Genomic DNA, 23,858 nt, shown 5'->3' with positions numbered 1-23,858 from the left:
TTCGAAGTCTGATACTTTATCCACTAAGCCAAACTGGTTAGGGCTTTTTTATTTTTAATACAGATTTTAAAAAATTGATTTCAGAGAGGAAGGAAGAGGGGGGAGAGAGAGAGAAACATTGATCGGCTGCCTCCTGCAGGCCCCCTACTGAGGATCGAACCTGCAAACTGGGCATGTGCCCTTGACTGGAATTGAACCTGGGATCCTTCAGTCTGCAGGCTGACACTCTATCCACTGAGGCAAACCAGCTAGGGCTCCCTGGGTGATCTTATCCAATTCCATGCTGATGACACTCAAATACTTATCTCTATTCCTAAATATCTGTTCAATGAAATGCAAACTCAACCTATCAAAAACTGAACTCATCTTTTCTCCTTATCCACACCTCCAAAAAACTGATCCTACCCGTGTTCTTTTTTTTTAGTTTTAAAAATATATTTCTAAAGAATATATGTGTGTGTGTGTATATATATATATATATATATATATATATATATATATATATATATTTCTATTGATATCAGAAAGGAAGGTAGAGGGAGAGAGAGAAACATCAATGTTGAGAGAGAATCATTGATAGCTGCCTTCTGCATGCCCCACATTGGGGATGGATCTGCAACCTAGGCATGTGCCCTGACCTGGAATCGAACCATGACCTCCTGGTTCATAGGTTGACTCTCAACCACTGAGCCATGGTTGGCCGGGCTACTCTAGTGTTCTTTCGTTGAATGACACAACTGGCTGTAGAGATGCTGAAGTGAAAAACCTGCTTGTCTTCTTGAAAGCCACTCTCTAGCCCTCCTTCTTCCTGGGATCAACCACCAAGTAATGCTCATTGGACCTCCTAAATATCTCTATAGAGTTCACCCAGTTCTCTCCACCGACTGTGACCACTCTTAGTTCAGGCCTCATTCACCATGCAGTTGGGTAACTGTAGTTGCTAACTCTAACTGGTATCCCTGCCTCCTCTCTTATCCTGCCTGTAATCTAATCTCTACACTACAGCCAGTGTAGAGATTAAATTTATACTTAATGCTACTCCCCTACTTAAACCTTTCAAAGTTTCTCCATCACTTACAGGATCAAGTTCAAACATGGGTTATAAAGCCTTGCCATGATCTGGCTCCTGTTTGTCCACCATAGCCTTAACTCTTTATAACCTGATTTTTAAAAAAAATTCCTCCTCCAAGGACATTCCCCTCCCCCATTGATTCCAGAGAGAGAGCAAGGAAGAGGGAGAAACATCAATTTGTTGCCTCATACACGTGCCCCCACCGCTTATCGAACCTACAACCTGGGTATGTGCCCTGAGCCGGAATTGAACCTTCGACCCTTCAGTGCACCGGGCGGCGCTCTAACCACTGAGCACACCCTCCAGGGCCTGAATTCTTTTCATTCCTTGAATAGAGGATGTTCTTGCCTCTGACATTCTCCTCCTTACCTTTATTCATCCCACAGGTCAGTTTCTTGGGCACATTTTCTTTGGACTATCCCTTGCTCCCACCTCGTCTAGGTTAGGTGTCCCTGTTCTTCACATCCACAGCCAGTGTGCTGTATAATTCATGGCATTGTATTGTATCTATAGGCAGTGAACCTCTGGAGGACAGCCTCCGCCTTGGTCTTGTTTGCCACAGTGTCCAGCACCTAGGACAGGGCCTGGCACCAAGTAGGTGCACAATGAATAGTGGACGCTGGAGAGAGAGGATGCGTGAGGGCGGGTGTCCTTTGGGAGGCAGCGCTCCGTGGCAGAGACCAGTGCGAGAGTGTTAGGGAGGGAGCGCAAGGCTCAAGTCCCACCCCAGCACAGTCGGCGTCGTACTACTGTGGCGCCGCGTCGGCTTCCGGCCCAACCTGCCGGAAGTGGAAGCACAGGCTTCCCATAATACCTCGCGGGGCGCCTATTCAAACTGCACTGAGGAGAGGAGGTCGTGATGGCAGCTTCGGAGCCGGAATTGCGGTCCTTGACCGCAGCCCCAGGTAAGGCATGGGGTCCGAATCCCAGGATACTTGGGGGACTTGTTTGTTCCCTGCCGCCGCCCCCTCCCGTCATTTATCCCCGGCCCCTTTCTGGCCTGTCTTCCCTGCCGCATTCCTGGTCTTTCCTCCTGGCTCTGGCTCGACCAGAGTGACTTCCTTCGCCTCACGGCCCAGGATCCCATTGGTTCACCCCACTCTGCCTTCATCTCGGCGGCGTTCTGGAGCCCGCTTGACTACACGTTCTTTCAGTTCAGATCAGAGCCTCTACTTTCTGAGCATCAGTCCCCGGCCTCAAAGTTGTACCCCCACCCCCACCCCGCTTTCTCACCGCCCGCCGTCACTTTTATCACTTTAGGCGACTGGGATTAGGAATCTTCCCACCTCCACCCACACTGGAGTTTGCGAAGGGAATGTGCATGTTTCGGGGTTAGGGTGCTAATATGGGATGAGAAGACTGGTTTTGGCCTTTGAGTTTTTAATTTTTCTCTTTCTTGTCCCTCTGCGCGCCTACCAGATTTGGAGTGGTATGAGGAGTCGGAGGAAACCCACGCCCCCCAGATAGAACTACTTGAGACTACCACCGCCCAAGAACTTACCAACCGTTCGGAGTCTTTTTGCCCCCGAACTGGCCTGGTGCCAGTGGTGTTCCCCGGGCCTGTAAGCCAGGAAGGCTGCTGTCAATTTACTTGTGAACTTCTAAAGCATGTCATGTACCAACGCCAGCAACTCCCTCTGCCCTATGAACAGCTTAAGCACTTCTACCGAAAATCTTCTCCCCAGGTAGGCACAGGCTGTCCGAGAAAGTTGTTGGGGAGACTTTATGGCTGTTAGATGGGAGGAAGGTTAAAAAGAAGGTATAAGGAATCTTCAGGATTTGTCAGCTTAAGCAGCTGTAAGGAATGTGTTTCATCCCATGGTTTCGGTCACTTTGATAGTCTAACCCTCCCCACTTTTTCCTTATTTTCTTTTTCTGAAACTTTTATTGTGCTACATTTGGACTTCATGTATTGACCCTTTAATTTTAATGTCTTTTCTCTCCAAATTTTTATTTTTGTCTCTTTGTTTTTATGTTCTACTTTCTGGGGGACTTATTTGACTATTTTATTTATTTATTTTAAAAAATATATTTTATTGATTTCAGAGAGGAAGGGAATGGGAGAGATAGAAACATCGATAATGAGAGAGAATCATTGATTGGCTGCCTCCTGCACTCGGGGTTTTAGCATGCAACCTGGGCATGTGCCCTGACCGGGAATCAAACCATGACCTCCTAGTTCATAGGTAGACAGACGCTCAACCACTGAGCCATGCCGGCCGGGCCGCATGTTCCTTTTTTTTAATTAATTAATTTTTAAATTTTACTGGGGGTGACATTGGGCAACATGAACATATGGGTTTCAGGTGTGGATTCCTAAGTTACAAAATCTATATAGCACCCTGTGCCCACCACCCAAAGTCAAATCTCCTCCTGTCACCTGTATGGTCCTTTCTAATAGCATCCTGTTTCATGTCTGTATGAACCTCTCTTACCTGAAGATATCAATTACTTTATTTTTGAGGTTTTCCTATGTTCCTTGCTGTATTTCTGTTTCTCTCAGAATCCTTTTCCTATTTGTTCTGGTCTTTGCCTTTCATGTTAGAGGCTTTTAGTCTGTGTCTGGTGAATATTTAAGAATAAGTCACTAAAAGCTCTGTATGCATGGCTGGTTCTGATAAGACTTTAAGGATATTGGTGGCAGCCTAGTGGTCTCTTTGGAGGACTCCTAAAACATATTAAAAAGTCTTCTTTCTGAATGTTTTTGGGTGTTTTTTTAAAATAATATATTTTATTGATTTTTACAGAGAGGAAGGGAGAAGGATAGAGAGTTAGAAACATCGATGAGAGAGAAACATAGATCAGCTGCCTCCTGCACACCCCCTACTGGGGATGTGCCTGCAACCAAGGTACATGCCCTTGACCGGAATCGAACCTGGGACTCTTTAGTTCACAGGCCGACGCTCTATCCACTGAGCCAAACCGGTTAGGGCTGTTTTTGAGTGTTTTTACTATAGTTCGTTTCTAATTTCATTACACTGTGATCTGAGAAGATGCTTGATATGATTTCAATCTTATTGAACGTGTAGAGACTTGTTTTGTGCCCTAACATGTGGTCTATCTTTGTGAATGACCCATGTGCACCTGAGAAGAATGTATATCCTGCAGCTTTGGGGTAAAATGTTCTATAAATGTCAATTAAATCCATCTGATCCAGTGTGTACGTTAGAGTCACTGTTTCCTTGATAATTTTTTGTCTGGAAGATCTATACAGTGAAGTCAGTGGGGTATTAAAGTCCCCTACTATAACTGTATTGTCAATCTCTCCGTTAAAGTTCTCTAGAAGATTTTTTGTATATTTAGGTGCTCCTATATTAGGTGCATATATGTTTACCAAGGTTATATCCTCTTGTTGGCTCAATCCCTTTAGTATTATGTAGTGGCCTTTGTTGTCTCTTGCGATGGCCTCATTTTGAAGTCTATTTTATCATATATGAGTATTGCTATTCCAAATTTTTTTTCTTTTCCATTTGCATGGAAAATTTTTTTCCATCCTTCATTCTCATCCCATGTGTGTCTTTTGTTCTGAGGTGGGTCTCTTGTAGACAGCATATAGTTGGGTCATTTTGTATCCATTCAGCTACCCTATGACTTTTGATGGGAGCATTTAATCCATTTACATTTAAGGTTATTAATAGGTACTTATTTATTGCCATTTTAATTCTGTATGCCTAGGTTTCTCTCTATTTCTTCTTCTCATTACAGCAGTCCCTTTAGCATTTCTTTTCTTTTTTTAATTGTTTAAAGTATTATAAATAGTAGTACATAAGTTTCCTTTTTTCCCCCCATTGACCTTCCCCCAGCCTCCCCTACCCCTCAGCACATGCCCTCACCCGCCCCTCCCCCCCGCCCACCCCCAGAGTCTTGCGTCCATTGGTTATGCTTATATGCATGCATACAAGTCCTTAGGTTGATCTCTTACTTCCCCTCAGCCTTCCCGTTGTAATTTGACAGTCTGTTCGGTGTTTTACTGCCTCTGTATCTATCTTTTTGTTCATCAGGTTATAATGTTCTTTATTATCTATAACTGAGTGAGATCATGTGGTATTTTTCTTTCACTGACTGGCTTATTTCACTTAGCATAATGCTCTCCAGTTCCATCCATGCTGCTGCAAATGGTAAGAATTCCTTCTTTTTTATAGCAGCGTAGTATTCCATTGTGTAGATGTACCATAGTTTTCTAATCCACTCAGCAGCTGATTGGCATTTAGGCTGTTTCCAAATCTTAGCTATTGTAAATTGTGCCGCTATGAACATAGGGGTGCATATATCCTTTCTGATTGGTGTTTCTGTTTTCTTAGGATATATTCCTAGAAGTGGTATTACTGGGTCAAATGGCAGTTCCATTTTTAAATTTTTGAGGAAACACCATACTGTTTTCCACAATGGCTGCACCAGTCTGCATTCCCACCAGCAGTGAAGAAGGTTTCCTTTTTCTCCGCATCCTCTCCAGCACCTATTGTTTGTTGATTTGTTAATGATAGCCATTCTGACAGGTATGAGGTGGTACCTCATTGTTTTGATTTGCATCTCTCGGATGATTAGTGACTTTGAGCAGGTTTTCATATGTCTCTTGGCTTTCTGAATGTCCTCTTTCGAAAAGTGTCTATTTAGATCCTTTGCCCATTTTTTGATTGGATTGTTTATCTTCCTTTTGTTAAGTTGTATGAGTTCCCTGTAAATGTTGGAGATTAAACCCTTATCCAAGATAACATTGGCAAATATATTCTCCCATGCAGTGGGCTTTCTTTTTTTTTTTAAAAAAAATATATATTTTATTGATTTTTCACAGAGAGGAAGGGAGAGGGATAGAGAGTTAGAAACATCGATGAGAGAGAGACATCGATCAGCTGCCTCCTGCACACCCCCCACTGGGGATGTGCCCGCAACCAAGGTACATGCCCTTGACCGGAATCGAACCCGGGACCCCTCAGTCCCCAGGCCGACGCTCTAGCCACTGAGCCAAACCGGTTAGGGCGCAGTGGGCTTTCTTGTTGTTTTGTTGATGGTTTCTTTTGCTGTGCAGAAGTGTGTTTTTTTATGTAGACCCATTTCTTTATTTTCTCCTTAGTCTCTCTTGCCCTAAGATCTGTGTCTGTAAAGATATTGCTACGGCCAAAACCGGTTTAGCTCAGTGGATAGAGCGTCAGCCTGCAGACTGAAAGGTCCCAGGTTCGATTCCGGTCAAGGGCACGTAACTTGGTTGCGGGCACATCCCCAGTAGGAGGTGTGCAAGAGGCAGCTGATCGATGTTTCTCTCTCATCGATGTTTCTAACTCTCTATCCCTCTTCCTTCCTCTCTGTAAAAAATCAATAAAATATATTTTTTAAAAAAAAGATATTGCTACGACATATGTCTGCAATTTTGCTGCCTATGGAGTCTTGTAGGATTTTTATGGTTTCTTGTCTTACATTCAAGTCCTTTAGCCATTTTGAGTTTGTTTTTGTGTATGGTGTAAGTTGGTGGTCTAGTTTCATTTTTTTGCATGTATCTGACCAAATTTCCCAGCACCATTTATTAAAGAGACTGTTTTGACTCCATTGTATGCTCTTGCCTCCTTTGTCAAATATTAATTGAGTATAATGGCTTGGGTCAATTTCTAGGTTCTCTATTCTGTTCCATTGCTCTATATGTCTGTTCTTGTGCCAGTCCCAGGCAGTTTTGAGAACTGTGGCTTGGTAATATAGCTTGATGTCTGGTATTGTGATCCCTCCAACTTTGTTCTTCTTTCTCAGGATAGCTGTGGCTACTCGGGGTCTTTTTTCATTCCAGATGAATTTTTGTAGTTTGTTCTAGATCTTTGAAATATGCCATTGGTATTTTAATAGGTATTGCATTGAATCTATAGATTGCTTTAGGTAGTATGGACATTGTAATGATGTTGATTCTACCAATCCATGAACATGGTATGTTCTTCCGTTTGTTTATGTCTTCCTCTATCTCTTTTTTCAATGTCCTGTAGTTTTCTGAGTACAGGTCTTTTACATCCTTAGTTAAGTTTATTCCTAGGTATCTTAATTTTTTTGGTGCAATGGTAAATAGGATTGTTTTTTTCATTTTTCTTTCTGTGAATTCATTATTGGTGTGTAAAAAGGCCATAGATTTCTGGGTGTTAATTTTGTATCCTGCTACATTGCCAAATTCATTTATTAGGTCTAGTAGTTCTTTTGATGGAGTCTTTGGAGTTTTCTATGTGTGGTATCATCATCTGTGAATAAGGACAGTTTTACTTCTTCTTTTCCAATTTGGATGCCTTTTATTTCTTATTCTTGTCTGATCGCTATGGCTAGTACTTCTAGTACTATGTCAAACAGGAGTGGTGAAAGTGGGCATCCTTGTCTTGTTCCTGTTCTTAGGGGAAATGAATTTAGTTTTTGCCCATTGAGTATGATGTTGGCTGTAGGTTTGTCATATAGGGCTTTTATTATGTTGAGGTATGATCCCTCTATTCCCACTTTGCTGAGAGTTTTTATCAAGAAAGGGTGTTGGATTTTGTCAAATGCTTTTTCTGCATCAATTGATATGACTGTGATTTTTGTCTCTCAGTTTGTTTATGTGATGTATCACATTTATTGACTTGCAGATATTGTACCATCCTTGCATCCCCGGAATAAATCCCACTTGGTCATGGTGTATGCTCTTTCCAATGTATTGCTGAATCTGATTGCTAGAATTTTGTTGAGGATTTTAGCATCTATGTTCATCAAGGATATTGGCCTGTAGTTCTCTTTTTTTGTGGTGGCTTTATCTGGTTTTGGGATTAGGGTAATGCTGGCTTCAAAGAAAGAGTTTGGAAGTGTGCCCTCCTCTTGAATTTTTTGGAATAGTCTGAGGAGGATAGGTTTTAGTTCTTCTTTGAATGCTTGGTAGAACTTCCCTGTAAAGCCATCCGGACCAGGGCTTTTGTTTGCTGTAAGATTTTTGATGGCTGTTTCAATTTCTTCGGTAGTTATTGGCCTATTCAGGTTTTTTTATACTTCGTGGTTGAGTTTTGGGAGCTTGTATTTTTCTTTTTTCTTTTTTTTTTTTTAAATATATTTTATTGATTTTTTACAGAGAGGAAGGGAGAGGGATAGAGAGTTAGAAACATCGATGAGAGAGAAACATCGATCAGCTGCCTCCTGCACACCCCCTACTGGGGACATGCCCGCAACCAAGGTACATGCCCTTGACCGGAATCGAACCTGGGACCTTTCAGTCCGCAGGCCGACGCTCTACCACTGAGCCAAACCGGTTTCGGCGGGAGCTTGTATTTTTCTAGGAATATGCCCATTTCATCTAGATTGTCCATTTTGTTGGAATAGAGTTATTCATGGTATTTTTTTCATAATTGTTTGTATTTCTGTGGGATCAGTTGTTACTTCACCTCTTTCATTTCTGATTTTGTTTATTTGGGTCCTCACTCTTGGCTTCTTGGTGAGCCTGGCTAGAGGTTCATCAATCTTGTATATCCTTTCAAAGAAGCAGCTCTTGGTTTTGTTGATCTTTTGTATTGTTGTTTTTTGGTTTTTTTTGGTCTCTATGTCAGTTTATCTCTGCTCTGATCTTTTTTTTTAAAAAATATATTTTATTGATATTTTACAGAGAGGAAGGGAGAGGGATAGAGAGTTAGAAACATTGATGGGAGAGAAACATTGATCAGCTGCCTCCTGCACACCCCCCACTGGGGATGTGCCTGCAACCAAGGTACATGCCCTTGACCGGAATCGAACCTGGGACCCTTGAGTCCGCAGGCCGACACTCTATCCACTGAGCCAAACCGGCTAGGGCGACTTTGTATATTTCATTCCATTCCCTTCTGGCCTGATGTGTTTCTGTTGAGCAATCAGTCACTACTCTGTTGGGGGATCCTTTGTAGGTAACTTTCTGTCTCTCTCTGGCCGCTTTTAAGATTCTTACTTTGTCGTTGGTGTTTGCCAATTTAATTATAATGTGCCTTGGCGTCGGTCTTTTGGGGTTCATTTCGTTTGGGACTCTGTGAGCTTCTTGGATTTGTATGGGTTTTTTCTTCCCTATATCAGGGAAGTTTTCTGTCATTATTTCTTCAAACTAGGTTTTCTATTCCTTGCTCAGTTTCCTCTCCTTCTGGCACCCCTATTATGCGGATGTTGTTTTGTTTTGTGTTGTCCCAAAGTTCCCTTAGGCTCATGGTCGGCAAACTGCGGTTTGCGAGCCACATGCGGCTTGTGAGCCGCGGTTTGCTGCTCTGTTGACTAATGAGTTTGCCGACCACTGCCTTAGGGAAAAACACTTAAAAAAAAAAAAAAAAAACAAAACATTTTAATAATGTACTAATGTATTTAACCTGAAGTCAAAACTTACAGCAGTGGTCGGCAAACTCATTAGTCAACAGAGCGGCAAACCGCAGCTCGCGAGCCGCATGTGGCTCGTGAGCCGCAGTTTGCCGACCACTGCCTTAGGCTGTCCTCTTGTTTTTTAAGCTTTTTTTCTAGATGCTGCTCTGCTTGGGTATTTTTTCCTACCTTGTCTTCTAGCTCACTGATGCGGTCCTCTGCTTCTTCTGGTCTACTGTTGATGCTTTCCATTGAGTTCTTTATTGCAGTGATGTCATTTTTCATTTCTTCTTGGTTCTTCTTCATTTCCTCTTCGTTCTTACACATATTGTTGAATTTGTCTTCCAACCTTTTCAGCGACCTTATGACTATTTCTCTGAATTCTTTCTCTGACATATTGCTTGCCTCCATTTCATTTACTTCATTTTCTGGTGCTGCCTGCTTTTCTTTCATATGTGGGCTGTTTCTTTGTCTCCCCATGATCTCTCCTCACTGGTTGTCTGGTTATGTAGCTCTCTCTCCTGTGTTGACTTAAAGGCACAAAATACAACACAACAAGGCACAATGCACAAGGCACTGAACACAAATGTATTCACGATACTAATAACCCCAAATAAAGGTGGCCACCAAAGAAAAAAGAATTAGGGGATAAAAAAAAAAGAGTGCAAAAATGATATTGAGAAAAGGAAAAAAAGTAAGAGAGAAAAGAAAGAGAATAAAAAAGAAGGGGGAAAAACTATTTATATGGGGAGAAAACTCGAATAGAACAACAACTAATCCAAAAGAAATGCAAACAACTAACACCCAGATATGAACGCAAGCTACAAACAACAACTAATAACGAGGAGAGGAAAAACAGAAGAAAAAAAAAAGAAACAATAACACAAACAAAAACACCAATGTAATCAACAATCAAACTAACAACAACAATAGGACAGAGAGAAAGAAGGGCAAAACAAAACAAAATAAAACAAAAACAATTAAACAACAAAAAACAAACAAAAGGGAAGAGAGAAAAAAATTTGGATAGTGAAGAAAGAGAAGAGAGAAGTGTGTATGGACTTGGAGCAGGGTATCAGAAATTATATAAGTAGGATGAATTTTTAACAGGGGGTAAAAAGAAGGAATAGAGAAAATCTAAAGCAGGAATAGAGTAAAAAAAACAGGACAACAAAAGGGGAAAAGTGAGAAAGAGAGTGTTGGCATAAAGGTAAAGTTGAGATAGAGTAAAATGATGCTAAAGGAAAAATGAAAATAGAATGTAGAACACTAATCCCAAAATAAAATAAAATAAAATAAAATAAAATAAAGAGAAAATAAGATGAAACTTTAAAAAGGGTAAAATAATAGTAGTAATAACACTGATTAAAAATAAAAATATAATAATTAAAAAGGTAAAATCAAGTGAGAAAAAAAGAAAAAAATTTAGTTTCTTAACTAAAAGATAAAAAATAAAAATGTGCAGTAGCGAAGGTCATGTACTTCCTCTACTGTTCTGTTTGGCATGCCTGTTTCCTGTCAGGTAGTCAAGACAGTTTTGAAGTTCCCTGCGTTCCACAGCTCCTCTGTGTCGTAAGCCACAATCTTGTTTTCAAGCAGGCAGTATTTCTTTGTTACTCAGCCTGCCTGTGGTTGTATTTACACAAGAGTCAGTTTGTGATTCAACACCTGGGTGGCAGTGTTTCTGTATTGACATACGGGCTATAAGTCCTCTCTTACCCAGTATTTAGAATTTGTTTTCCCTGCTGCACTTAATACTGGTTTAGGGGTATGGACTGCCCCAGAGCTGGTTTTCTGATCATTTCTCCCCACTCTTATCCCCAGGTTCCACAAAAACAACTTTCTCCTGCAGTCTCTGAGAATGTTTTTAATTGGGTGATATTTTATACTGGGCTTAGTAATGAAAAGCAAGGATTTAAAGAGAAAAAAGAGCCAGAGTAAGTGCGCGAACTCGCGACTTTTTCTCCCCGGCACTGCGTGTGACTCTGCTCACATCTCTGTGCACGTCTTTTTCCCCTGGCACAGAGCAGCTGGTTTACTGGTAAAGCTTCAGGCTGCCTTTTTGTGTCCAGCCCAGCTATGGGTTGATTTCTAGAGTTCCCTTTTGTCAGCAGCCCTGTGTAACCCCTTCCACATTCGCGGACTATGGTGGCCCCAACGTCCGCGGATTTTGTGGGGCGCAGACTTCCTCTGAACCGCTAGATCCCGTTGCGCACGTTTCTCCCTTCAGCCTGGATCACAGACCTCACCTTTCTCTGGGCGAAATCTGACCTTTCGTGAGAAGGTGCAGAGATCGTCTGAGTCCACGTATTTGTGCTGCTTGAGACCCGGTGTTTGTGGGTTCGCAGCTGGTCCCTGGGTATTATGGTTGTAGGGTCCCGGAAGGTATCTGATTCTTCCTGGTTGAAGGTAAGGCTAGGCTTCTGATCACAGCCACTCTCCCCTTCAAGATGGCACAGTCTCTGCGGCAGAGCCGGTCACTCCAGGAGAGATTTCAGCAGCAGTGGAGGTTGCCCAGTCAGGGGGGCCCGGTGTGGCAGTCCCCAACAGTCCCTTGGAATATAGCTGTCTCTCACTCACAAATAGACACTCCCCGTACCCCTTAGCATTTCTTTTTTATATATATATATATATTGATTTTTTACAGAGAGGAAGGGAGAGGGATAGAGAGTGAGAAACATCGATCAGCTGCCTCCTGCACACCTCCTACCGGGGATGTGCCCGCAACCAAGGTACATGCCCTCGACTGGAATCGAACCCGGGCCCTTTCAGTCCGCAGGCTGACGCTCTATCCACTGAGCCAAACCGGTCAGGGCCCTTAGCATTTCTTGTAGTGCTGGCTTTTTTTTTTTTTTTTTTTTTGGTCCTGAAAGCTCTTTATTTGACCATCTTTTTTGAATGATAGCCTTGCTGGATATAATAATTTTGGTTTCAAATCCTTGCTTTCCATTACCTTGAGTACTTCATGCCATTCCCTTCTGGCCTATAGTTTCTGATGAGAAATCAGGTGTCAGCCTTATGGGAGCTCCTTTGTAGGTAACAGTTTGCTTTTCTCTTGCTGCCTTTAAGATTCTCTCTTTTTGCCGAAACCAGTTTGGCTCAGTGGATAGAGCGTCGGCCTGCGGACTGAAGGGTCCCGGGTTCGATTCCGGTCAAGGGCATGTACCGTGGTTGCGGGCACATCCCCAGTGGGAGGTGTGCAGGAGGCAGCTGATCGATGTTTCTCTCTCATCGATGTTTCTGGCTCTCTATCCCTCTCCCTTCCTCTCTGTAAAAAATCAATAAAATATATATTAAAAAAAAGAGTCTTTTTTTCTTTTTTCTTTTTTTTATTTTTTTAAAAAATTTTTTTATTGATTAAGGTATTACATATGTGTCCTTATTCCCCCATTACCCTCCACCTCCCATTCATGACCCCACCCCCCCTGTTGTCTGTGTCCATTGATTAGGCTTACATGCATGCATATAAGTCCTTTGGTTGATCTCTCCCCCTTACCCTCACCCTCCCCTACCTTCCCTGAGGTTTGACGTTCTGATTCTCTTTTTCTTTAATTTTGGCATTTTAATTATGATGTGTCTGGGTGTGGGCCTGTTTGGGTTCTCTTGCTTGGGGTTCTCTGTTCCTCCTAAACTTGTGTGACTTTTTCCTTTACCAGGTTCAGGAAGTTTTCTGCTATTATTTCTTCAAACCCGTTCTCTGTCCCTTTCTACCTCTTCTGGCACACCTGCTATTTGAATATTGTTATGTTTCACATTGTCCCACAGCTCCCTTAAGCTGTCCTCCTGTTTTTTAATTGTTTTTCTCTTTTTGGTTCTCTGATTGATTTTTTTCAACTCTGTCTACTAATTCACTGATTTGATCCTCAACTTCCCCTAATATGTTGTGTATTCCTTCCAATGTGTTCTTTATTTGTGCTATGTCATTCTTTATTTCTGGTTTCATAGTTACTATATCTTTTCTCATGCTATTGAGCATCTTTTTTAAAAAAAATATATCTTTATTGATTTCAGAGAGGAAGGAAGAGGGAGAGAGAGAGAGAAACATCAATGACGCAAGAGAATCATTGATTGGCTGCCTCCTGCATGCTCCCCACTGGGGATCGAGCCCGCAACCTGGGCATGTGCCCTTGACCGGAATCGAACCTGGGACCATTTAGTCCACAGGTTGATGTTCTATCCACTGAGCGCTCTATCCACTGAGCCAAACCGGCTAGGGCTGTTGAGCATCTTTACCATCATTATTCCGAACTCTATATCAGATAAATTTCTTTTTTTTTTTTTTTATTTTAAATATATATTTTATTGATTTTTACAGAGAGGAAGGGAAAGGGATAGAGAGTTAGAAACATCGATGAGAGAGAAACATCGATCAGTTGCCTCCTGCACACCCCCCACAGGGGATGTGCCCGCAACCAAGGTACATGCCCCTGACCGGAATCGAACCCGGGACCCTTCAGTCCACAGGCCGACGCTCTATCCACTGAGCCAAACCGGTTTCGCAGATAAATTTCTTATTTCCATTTCATTTATCTCTTCTTCTGGAGAATTCTCTTGTTCTTTCATTTGTGGGTTGTTTCTTTGTCTCCTCATTTTGGCTGCCTGTTTCGTTTTGTGACTCTTTATTAGGTAGATCTGCTATGCCTCTCAATCTCCGGTGCAGGACAGTGTCAAAAGCTGTTTCTGACTAGATCAGACAGAGACTCAAATCCTCCAGACACTCCCTCTGCCTACAGACTTGAATTGCCTTCAGGCAATCGTCCACAAGTGTGACAAAAGTTTTTTCAATGGGGTGGGGCAATTGCTTCTGCCTTGTGGCTACTTTGTATTCTTAGCCTCTTAATGGGTCTCAGAAACTCTGCACTGTGAGGCAAGGTGTTTTCCAATAGAGTGGTCAGCTGTCTTCCCCCCAGGCAAAACTGCCTAGGTAGCTATTGTCTGCATGAGAAATGACCTCCGCTGCATGAGGGAATGACTCAGCCCACGAAACTGGGGTGTCTGCTTTCTGAGCTCTAACCCCAAAGCCCCCCAATCCTGGCTTCTGCTTACACAGCTCCAGTCCACTTTGCCTTCCCTCTGCTGGAGCACAAGGTGGGTGGCTTGATGGAATTTTGTACATTGGCCCTTTAAGAGGGTGCCTGAATTCCTAGCCATCTCTCCCTGGCCAACAGCAACCCTGCTTTTCACAGCCAGAGGTTATGTGGTCACTCTTCTCAGTTCTGGTGTTCTCTGCTGGGGGTGCCAAGCTTGGGGATTAGACTCCAGAGTTCTCAGGCAACTCCTGACTGCTGAGATATCTCTCCGGAACTTCAGTTGTCTGTGGGAGCCTGGCCAGCCCTTTCATGCCTCTGCCCCTCTGATCTGTCTCTATGTACCGTGTTTCCCCGAAAATAAGACAGTGCCTTATATTAATTTTTGCCCCCAAAGACACACTAGGTCTTATTTTCAGGGGCTGTCTTATTTTTCCATGAAGAAGAATACGGTACACATTTATTGTTAAATGAAAATAAAGGAAATTTATTACCTGTATACGGTACGGTAGTACGGTAGTTGTCAACACAAACCAGACAAACTGTGAATCCTACAGTATCAAGAATTTACTCATTTATTCAATGACAATCATGTCATCATCTTCTGGAACATCATCATAACAATCCAATTCCTGAATTTCCTGGTGAATTTCTTGTGATTCCATTTCTTTCAGAATCAGTGGACCAAATCTCTCATGTTTAGCAACAGCACTGTCTTTAAATGAGTACTTCTTGTCAAGGTAGCCTGCTCGCAGTGCATTTGCAATGCAACTGTCAGTGATTTTCTCCCATGAATTCTTCACCCAAGTCACAACTTCTTGCAGTTTAGGTTTCACAAAGTTTCCACGCTGATTTCTCTCCATTCTATTTTCAATGTAGTCATTAATTTCCATGCGCAAATTGTCTTTGAATGGCTTGTTTATTGCAATATCAAGAGTCTGGAGATAGGCCATCATTCCTGCGGGAATCATTATCTGATCTATTTTTCTTTCGTGAAGAAATGTCTTCATGTCTTTAGCACGGTGAGTGCTGGCTGCATCCCAGACTAGCAGACCTCTTTGGCTCCCTCGCATAACAAGCAGCAGCATTAAATCGACCCACTTCCTTATAACTGCTTGTGTGGCCCAGGCTTTTTCAGTTTCAAGAATAAAAACGCCGCCAAAACCGGTTTGGCTCAGTGGATGGAGCGTCGGCCTGCGGACTGAAGGGTCCCGGGTTCGATTCCGGTCAGGGGCATGTGCCTTGGTTGCGGGCACATCCCCAGTGGGAGGTGTGCAGGAGGCAGCTGATCGATGTTTCTCTCTCATTGATGTTTCTAGCTCTCTATCCCTCTTCCTTCCTCTCTGTAAAATATCAATAAAATATATTAAAAAAAAAAAAAGAATAAAAACGCCCAAAACACGTTTAATCTTTTCCTTCTTGCCCTTAGAAATGATTAAAGGTGGGATTTTAGTGCCATCCAGACGAATTGCCAAAATACAGGAAACATGTGCACTTTTGTAAGCAGTGGAGGGAATGTACGCTAAGGAGGCACCCCGCTGTTCAATTGTTGTTTGAGATGATTGGCCCATAAACACTGCAGTTTCATCCATAGCAATCATGTTGGAAAGATTGTATTTAGAGAAGTCAGCATCATCAATAAAGGACTTGAAGGCAAGTGCTCGCTTAATAACTTGAGTATCTTCCAACCTAAACAGTGTTTTAGATCTTCTTAAAGACAGTTCACTTCGCTGAAGGAAATTATCCAGCCAGTGTTGTGATGCTTTGAAGTCTTCGGGGGCTATGTCAAACTGTGGTGCCATTGCAAGGGCAAATTCTTGAATCTGAGCCCTATTCACAACCAAAGCCTTTGCTCTCCTGTCAACAACCCATTCCCAGATCAGGTCTTCCAGCTCGGAAAATAATGGTTGCCGACCTGATCCACACTTGCACTTTTTAGCATTTCCCTTGTCCACTTGTTCAATGAGGTTACCATACTCTGCTCGCCATTTTGATACTCAACATCTTCTCTTTGCAGAAAGCAGTAAGATTTTGGCCCCAAGAGTCTTCCACGATTCCTTTCTTGTACTCCACAGAGTAGCTTTTTCTTTTTGCGCTCATTTCTAGGGGTAAAAAAAAGGAATTGGGGTATCAAGGTGGGGGAGGGGGATCACTCAAAATGACACAGGGGGGATCAGAGGGGGGAATCAAAATGGTACAGGAGAATCAGAGGGGGGATTACCATTTTAGTAACCCCTTTTGATCCTCCTGTGTCATTTTGATTGTCCCCTCTGATCCTCCTGTGTCATTTTGATTGCCCCCTCTGATCCTCCTGTGTCATTTTAAGTGATCCCCCTCCCCCCACCCCTGTGCCACTGAACACCTTCACCAGACATCCCCCCTACCCCTTTATCAGACATTTACCCCCTGGGGCCTGCATGGGGACTGTCACTGGGCTTGCTGGGGCCTGGATCTGGGCTGGAGCAGGGTCTGCCACTGACTGAGAACCTTCAGTCATCATGAAGGCGGCCGCGAGCATCAGGTAGTGGTCACCAGAGACAGACCAGCACTCACCACCTTTGCCGTGTCCCGTCCGCTCTAATCCTCCTGTTCTTCTACACGAATCTTCGAAAGTCTCCTCCTCTCTCCTGCCCCGTGCTCACCGCTCACTCCGACCTCCGCTCTGCCTCCACACAGCAGTGACGTCAGGACTCCGTGTAACGTCACTCGTTGCTAGACGCCAGTCGGGGCGGCCCTAGCGACCAGTTTACGGTAAATTAATTTTCATTCTGAGACAGAGCCTGGGGCCCTTATTTTCGGGGGATGCCTTATATTTCACTCAGAAGGAAACCTGTGAGTAGGTCTTATTTTCGGAGGATGTTTTATTTTCAGGGAAACACGGTAGTCTCCACTTTCCGTCCTCGGTTATCAGAGTTCTCTCCAGTGAGTCTTCCATTGATTATCCAGGAAGTTTTTCTGTATTTTAGTTGTAATTCCAGTTTGGTCCTGGGAGTGTGTCCATGCAGCATCCACTTACTCTACTGCCATTTTTATTTATTTATTTATTTATTTTTAATAAGTCTTTATTGTTCAGATTATTACAGTTCCTCTCCCCCCCCCATAGCTCCCCCCATCCAGTTCCCACCCCACCCTCTGCCCTTAACCCCACCCCCACACTGTCCTCATCCATAGGTGTACGATTTTTGTCCAGTCTCTTCCCGCACCCCCCACACCGAGAATTGTCAATCCACTCTCTTTCTATGCCCCTGATTCTATTATATTCACCAGTTTATTCTGTTCGTCAGATTTTTTATTCACTTGATTTTTAGTTTTACTTGTTGATAAATATGTATTTGTTGTTCATAATTTTTATCTTTACCTTTTTCTTCTTCCTCTTTTTAAAGAATACCTTTCAGCATTTCATATAATACTGGTTTGGCGGTGGTGAACTCCTTTAGCTTTTTCTTATCTGTGAAGCTCTTTATCTGACCTTCAATTCTGAATGATAGCTTTGTTGGGTAAGTAATGTTGGTTGTAGGTTCTTTTTTTAAAAAAATATATATATTTTATTGATTTTTTTACAGAGAGAAGGGAGAGGGATAGAGAGTTAGAAACATCAATGAGAGAGAAACATTGATCAGCTGCCTCCTGCACACCCCCCACTGGGGATGTGCCTGCAACCAAGGTTCATGCCCTTGACCGGAATCGAACCTGGGACCCTTGAGTCCGCAGGCCGACGCTCTATCCACTGAGCCAAACTGGTCAGGGCAGTTGTAGGTTTTTGCTGTTCATCACTTTGAATATTTCTTTCCACTCCCTTCTGGTCTGCATAGTTTCTGTTGAGAAATCAGCTGACAATCGTACGGGTACTCCCTTGTAGGTAACTAAGTGTTTTTCTCTTGCTGCTTTTAATATTCTCTCTTGGTCTTTTGCTCTTGGCATTTTAATTATGATGTGTCTTGGTGTGGTCCTCTTTGTATTCCTTTTGTTGGGGTTCTCTGTGCTTCCTGGACTTGTAAGTCTATTTCTTTCACCAGGTGGGGGAAGTTTTCTGTCATTATTTCTTCAAATAGGTTTTCAATATCTTGCTCTCTCTCTTCTTCTGGCACCGCCATAATTCGGATGTTGGTACGCTTGAAGTTGTCCCAGAGGCTCCTTACACTATCTTCATATTTTTGCTTTTCCGGTTGGGTATTTTTTGCTTCTTTGTATTTCACATCTTTGACTTGATTCTTGCGATCCTCTAGTCTGCTGTTGGATCTCTGTATATTATTCTTTATTTTAGTCAGTGTATGCTTAATTTCTAGTTGGTCCTTTTTCATATCCTCGAGGGTCTCACTAAATTTATCGGCCTTTTCTAGAAAATTCTTGAAAAACCTTATAACCGTGGTTTTGAACTCTATATCCAGTAGTTTGCTTTCCTCCATTTCTGTCATTTGTGACCTGTTTCTTTGTCTCCACATTTTGGCGGCTTCCCTGTGTTGATAGAGTGGCTTTGTGTGCTAGGTGTCCTATAGGGTCCAGTGGCTCAGCCTTCCCAATTACCTGAGGTGGACACTCTTGGTTCACCCCTTTGTGGGCTGTATGCACAGTCTTGTTGTAGTTAAGCCTTGATTGTTGTTGGTATCACTGGGAGGAATTGACCTCCAGGCCAATTGACTCTGAGGATCAGTTGTGTCTACGATGGGAGAACTTCTGTGCTGGAGACACCCTTATGGGGCAAGACTTGCTTCAGTGGGGCTTTGGTGCTCACTGAGTCTGCCCCGATTGTGTTCCTTATGGATCTGAGTAGTTGTAATCTGGATGGTACCACTCTGACCACTTGGTACACTGGCTCTTGGATCTCCAAGGAGGTGCAAATTTAGCCTGTGCCTGAGGCCACCCAGCAGGAACTATGGAGAGATCTGCAGATTCCTCTTCTTTGTTTGGGGTTTGGAGGTGCCCATATGAGGCCCAGCTGTGAAGTAATGCAAGCTGCTGTGGAGCCTTGGGCCTTCTTTTGGAAGTTCTGGGGCTCTCTGACCCAGCTGCAGTTTGTTAGGTAATTTTGGATTGCAAAGGGCCAGGCCATTCATATGCAAAAGCCTCTGTGCACAGCTTGGGTGGGGCGGGGTCTCAGGGAATCACCAGGGCGGAGCAAACAGCTATGGCTGATTCTCAGCCCTGCCCTAAGAGGCCCGGGTCTCAGTGTTCCGCAGTAATTGCTGCAAGCACCTCTGAGAGAAAGCCGCCCTCGAGTTCTCCCCGTATGAGTCTGGGTCCCCAGAGTCTCAGAGTCAGGAGCTTTTGTCTCCCTCCCAATTGAAAAAGACAACCGCGTACTCAGTTGCCAGCCCTTTCTGCGCGTGCGCCTCCGTACCTGTGCACTTTACTTCCGCATCTACTCTGAGTCTCAGTGTGCTTTACTCTTCCCTTCTACTTGTAGAATTTCCACTCAGCCAGCCTTCCTGTGGTTCTGGATGATGTCCGTTTTGTCTTTTAGTTGTAGTTTTGAAGTGGTTGTGCGAGGCAGCAATTTCAGGTGTTTACTTATGCCGCCATCTTGGTTTTCCCCGTTTTTATTTTATTTTTTATTATTTTAAAAATATATTTTTATTGATTTCAGAGAGGAAGGGAGAGATAGAAACATCCATGATGAGAGAGAATCCTTGATTGGCTGCCTCCTGCACACCCCACACTGGGGATCAAGCCCGCAACCTGGGCATGTGCCCTTGACTGGAATCAAACCCAGGACCCTTCAGTCCGCAGGCTGACGCTCTATCTACCGAGCAAAATTGGCTAGGGCTCTGCCGCCATTTTTAATCCCCAGTAGGAAAGTGTTCTCTCTGGGTGGAGGAATTTGGCAGGCGATTTAAGGGTCCTCATGTTTTTATCACTCAGTCCCCATGCGTTCACTCTTGCCTTTTGCAGTGCCTAGACAATTCCTGAGCCTTTCTGAGTTTCTGCTGTGTGAGTCAGTTTGTTTTTCACGGGAGTCCCCTCTGTCAACACTTGAACTCTTTCATCTGCTTTCTGTCCTTCAAAAATGTGTTGTTGCCTTTGGCCACTGCTGTCTAATCTCCAGGTCTCTTTGCTCATGGGTATCCTCCTTCTCTTTCTCTCCCCTCCCTTCCTCCTGCTTCCTCCTTCCTACTTTCTCTCTTTTCTTTTTCTTTCATTTAGTAGTATTTCATATGGGAGCACAAATAAGAATGTGTTCAATTTGCCATGTTTAATTGGAAGACCAACTCCAGAATCACCTTTATTAAACTACATAATCTTCATTCCTGTTATCACTCCCATTATAGCAAAATTTGCCACCTACTATGCCACCAAATCTTGACTGTGTTAGTTGCTTATTTCTGAATGCCCTCCTACTTCAAAACACTGTCTTCTAAGTGTGGGACGGTACGGTTTTGTACAAAGAATGTATTTTCCTTTTTGATATATTGCCCTCTGATAAAACCCAGTGTCTTAGCTGTGGCAGTTCATTGAACTGGAAATCCAGTCCCATAGTCTACTATATCCCAACCAACAGGGTTCTTCAAAGGTCACTAGCTTTCCCTACCTTGCCTTCTCTCTCACAAGTCTTTGTCTCCATAGGCAGAGGACATGGTGAAGAAGAAACCTTGGGTCATCACTGAGGCAAGCAGCAGGAAATGCCAACAAACCCTGGAAGAACTGGAGAGTGTCCTCAGCCACCTAGAGAGTCTCTTTGCCCGGACACTAGTACCACGAGTGCTGATCCTCCTTGGGGGCAGTGTTCTAAATCCCAAAGAATTCTATGAGCTTGACTTGTCCCGCTTGGCCCCCAACAACGTGGACCAGAGGGTGAGCACAGCAGCTTGTTTGCGCCTTATCTTCCGAGCCATTTTTATGGCTGATGCCTTCAGTGAGCTTCAGGCTCCTCCACTCATGGGCACCATTGTCATGGCACAGGGGCACCGCGACTGTGGAGAAGATTGGTTTCGACCCAAGCTAAACTACAGAGTGCCCATACGGGGCCACAAACTGACTGTGACCCTGTCCTGTGGCAGATCCTCCATCCCAGTCACAGCCTGGGAGGATTACATTTGGTTCCAGGCACCAGTGACATTGAAAGGCTTTCATGAGTGAATAGGGCTGCTTCTTGAGAACACAATGGCTAAATTATCTTTCCTTCTCTGGCACCAAGTCACCTGTCTCTTGCTTGGAAGTACAGTTGCTTCCTGATGAGAGGAAGGTTCTGTCCTGGCTGCCTGCTTCCCCTTCTCAGACTTCCTGGTGAGCTGATGGTGTGACTGGGACTATAATCATCATCATTGAACAACATCTCTGTGAACCAAAGGTTGACTGGGTCAAACTTTACTGTTTGGGGTTGGAAAGCAAATGTGGGCCCATAGACACTATTATGGAGGTGTCCTTTTTCTGTGGCCTTTCAGAATTTTTACCAGAGACATAAATGTTGGTGTGACTCATGAATTTACATATAAAATGAATGAATTTATATTAAATGTTCCCAAAACTCTTGGCTTAAAGAGACTTTCCAGGCTTGAGGCTAGAGTCTTTTGTCTTTCTACTTAGTCTCTTATTTATTTATTTTTAGTTTTTCACCACCAGTTCTTTCTCTTTATCAGCCCCAGGCCAGTCTGGGAAGTTGAGTGACTTGGCCAAGGTTCTGTAGCAGTTTGATGTCAGTTGGGACTAGAGTTCTCATTAGCTAATCAGGGGTCCTCAAACTTTTTAAACAGGGGGCCAGTTCACTGTCCCTCAGACCGTTGGAGGGCCGGACTATAGTTTAAAAAAAACACTATGAACAAATTCCTATGCGCACTGCGGGCCCGGAACGAGTCGGCTGCTAAGCAGGACAGGCAGCGGCACCCGGCGGGCCGGATAAATGTCCTCGGTGGGCCGCATGTGGCCCGCGGACTGCAGTTTGAGGACCCCTGATCCTAGCCCAACATTCTTTCCTTGTCATATATTGATTTTGACCCTTAAAATGTGTGCCTAGAGCAGAGGTCACACAGGGGAATGGGGATGAAAGACTAGGTTAAGGAAAGAAAACTGAGAGGATCTTTGCAAAATCTGATTTAACTGTAGGCTGAGGCCCCAGGATTGCCCTCTGGGATCAGCTCTCTGAGGCCAACGTTCCTTCTGGAATTCAGCCCTTCCTGTCTCCATTGGCAGTACTGCTTATTTCTTGGAAGCAGTACCTGCTTATTTCTTGGAAGTCCTCACCCTGCTGGTATTGGAGATAGGAGTGTGTCTATAAATGGGAACAGTATAAATATATACTATTTTTTATGTTCTAAGAAGAATGTTTTATGTTTTGTCAAGAAAATAGTTTATATTTTATGCTCTCTTTTAAGCACTTCACATACATTTTATCTAATCTAAAAACCTTGTTTTTTGACATTGCCCCCATTTTATAGATGAGGCTTGGGTAGATTGAATAACTTGCCCAAGAGTGGAAACCTGAATTCAAACCTGGCACTAGCGGCTGAATGCTTTACACTGCTGTGAATCCTGCATGGTTTTACTGTGAAATAATTAATCAGGATTTGCCCTGCCAAAGGTGGTAGTATTAGAAAGCTGCAGGACTCCTCTTTCTGGCTTCATATCGTGTTTCCCTACATGGACCTGACATTAATAGGTTCGGAGTAAATATGGAATCAATAAAAACAAAAGGTTTGGGTTCTTTTCTGTGCTCTGACCACCTGAAGCATATTCCACCAGCTAGAATTTTGGCTGTTTTTTTCTATCTTACAGAAGAAGAACAGGGCCATATCTCCCACTTGGGAAAAGACAGGCTGAGAGGGGTCTGACTGAACCGAGGGAGAGTTGAAACGGAGTTATAAATTATTTTGAGGTGGAAGACACATTAAGCCATGTCAGCACCCTTAAATACTGATTTTAAAAGGCTTCGTAAACAATATCTGGACAACCAAAACAAAGTAATTATCTGGGTAATTTAGACACTCATTTCTCTATTGGCTTGGCATTGGGGCCCAGGTCATTTTGATTTCATGAGTCTTCTCCAAAGGAATTCAGAAATTAAAAGATCAGTGTGTGCATATATATATTTTGTATGTTATTTCAATTTTATTTTATCTCTCCCATCTCCACTTATCCCCTCTGTGCCTTCTTCCACCTCGTCCACACCACCCCCTGCAAGGATCAGTTAATATTAACAATAAATCCCACCTTCCCCAACAACAAGCTTGCTAAGGCATCTATTTGTTTGACCTTGGCTGGGGCCTCCAGAGATGGGTGTGAAGTAGCCAGTCTTTAGCCCAGGAAGTGAAGAGCCCCTGCTGCAGTGGGGTTCAGCCTTTCATGTGTTGCTACCATTTGGGCTTAAAAGCAACTGCTGTGGGGCCCAGGTAGGTAAATAGGTGGTAGCCAATGGCAAAGTGAAGTCTGTAAATGTCACCCTTTTTGTACCCCTCCTCACACCCCCTTGCCCCATTGCCTCGGTCTTCATTTGCCACTTAGGTGGAATAGTACTAAGGAAGGGGTAGAGAGAG

The 23,858-nt window shown here is 43.4% G+C and overlaps 1 protein-coding gene across 1 annotated transcript; it reads left to right on the top strand.

Annotated features, from left to right (window-relative positions):
• Nucleotides 1-1,881: 1,881 nt before the first annotated feature.
• On the top strand, nt 1,882-23,409 carry MAD2L1BP (MAD2L1 binding protein). Its single transcript, XM_080667094.1, has 3 exons — nt 1,882-1,977; nt 2,492-2,757; nt 20,956-23,409. Exons 1-3 carry the CDS (start codon nt 1,932-1,934, stop codon nt 21,466-21,468), a joined length of 825 nt encoding a protein of 274 aa, XP_080523220.1. The 5' UTR covers nt 1,882-1,931; the 3' UTR covers nt 21,469-23,409.
• The last annotated feature ends 449 nt before the right edge of the window (nt 23,410-23,858 follow it).

This window comes from Plecotus auritus (assembly GCF_963455305.1).
Source record: "Plecotus auritus genome assembly, chromosome: 4".
Lineage (NCBI taxonomy): Eukaryota > Metazoa > Chordata > Mammalia > Chiroptera > Vespertilionidae > Plecotus > Plecotus auritus.
This window is presented reverse-complemented; position numbering and strand designations above follow the sequence as displayed.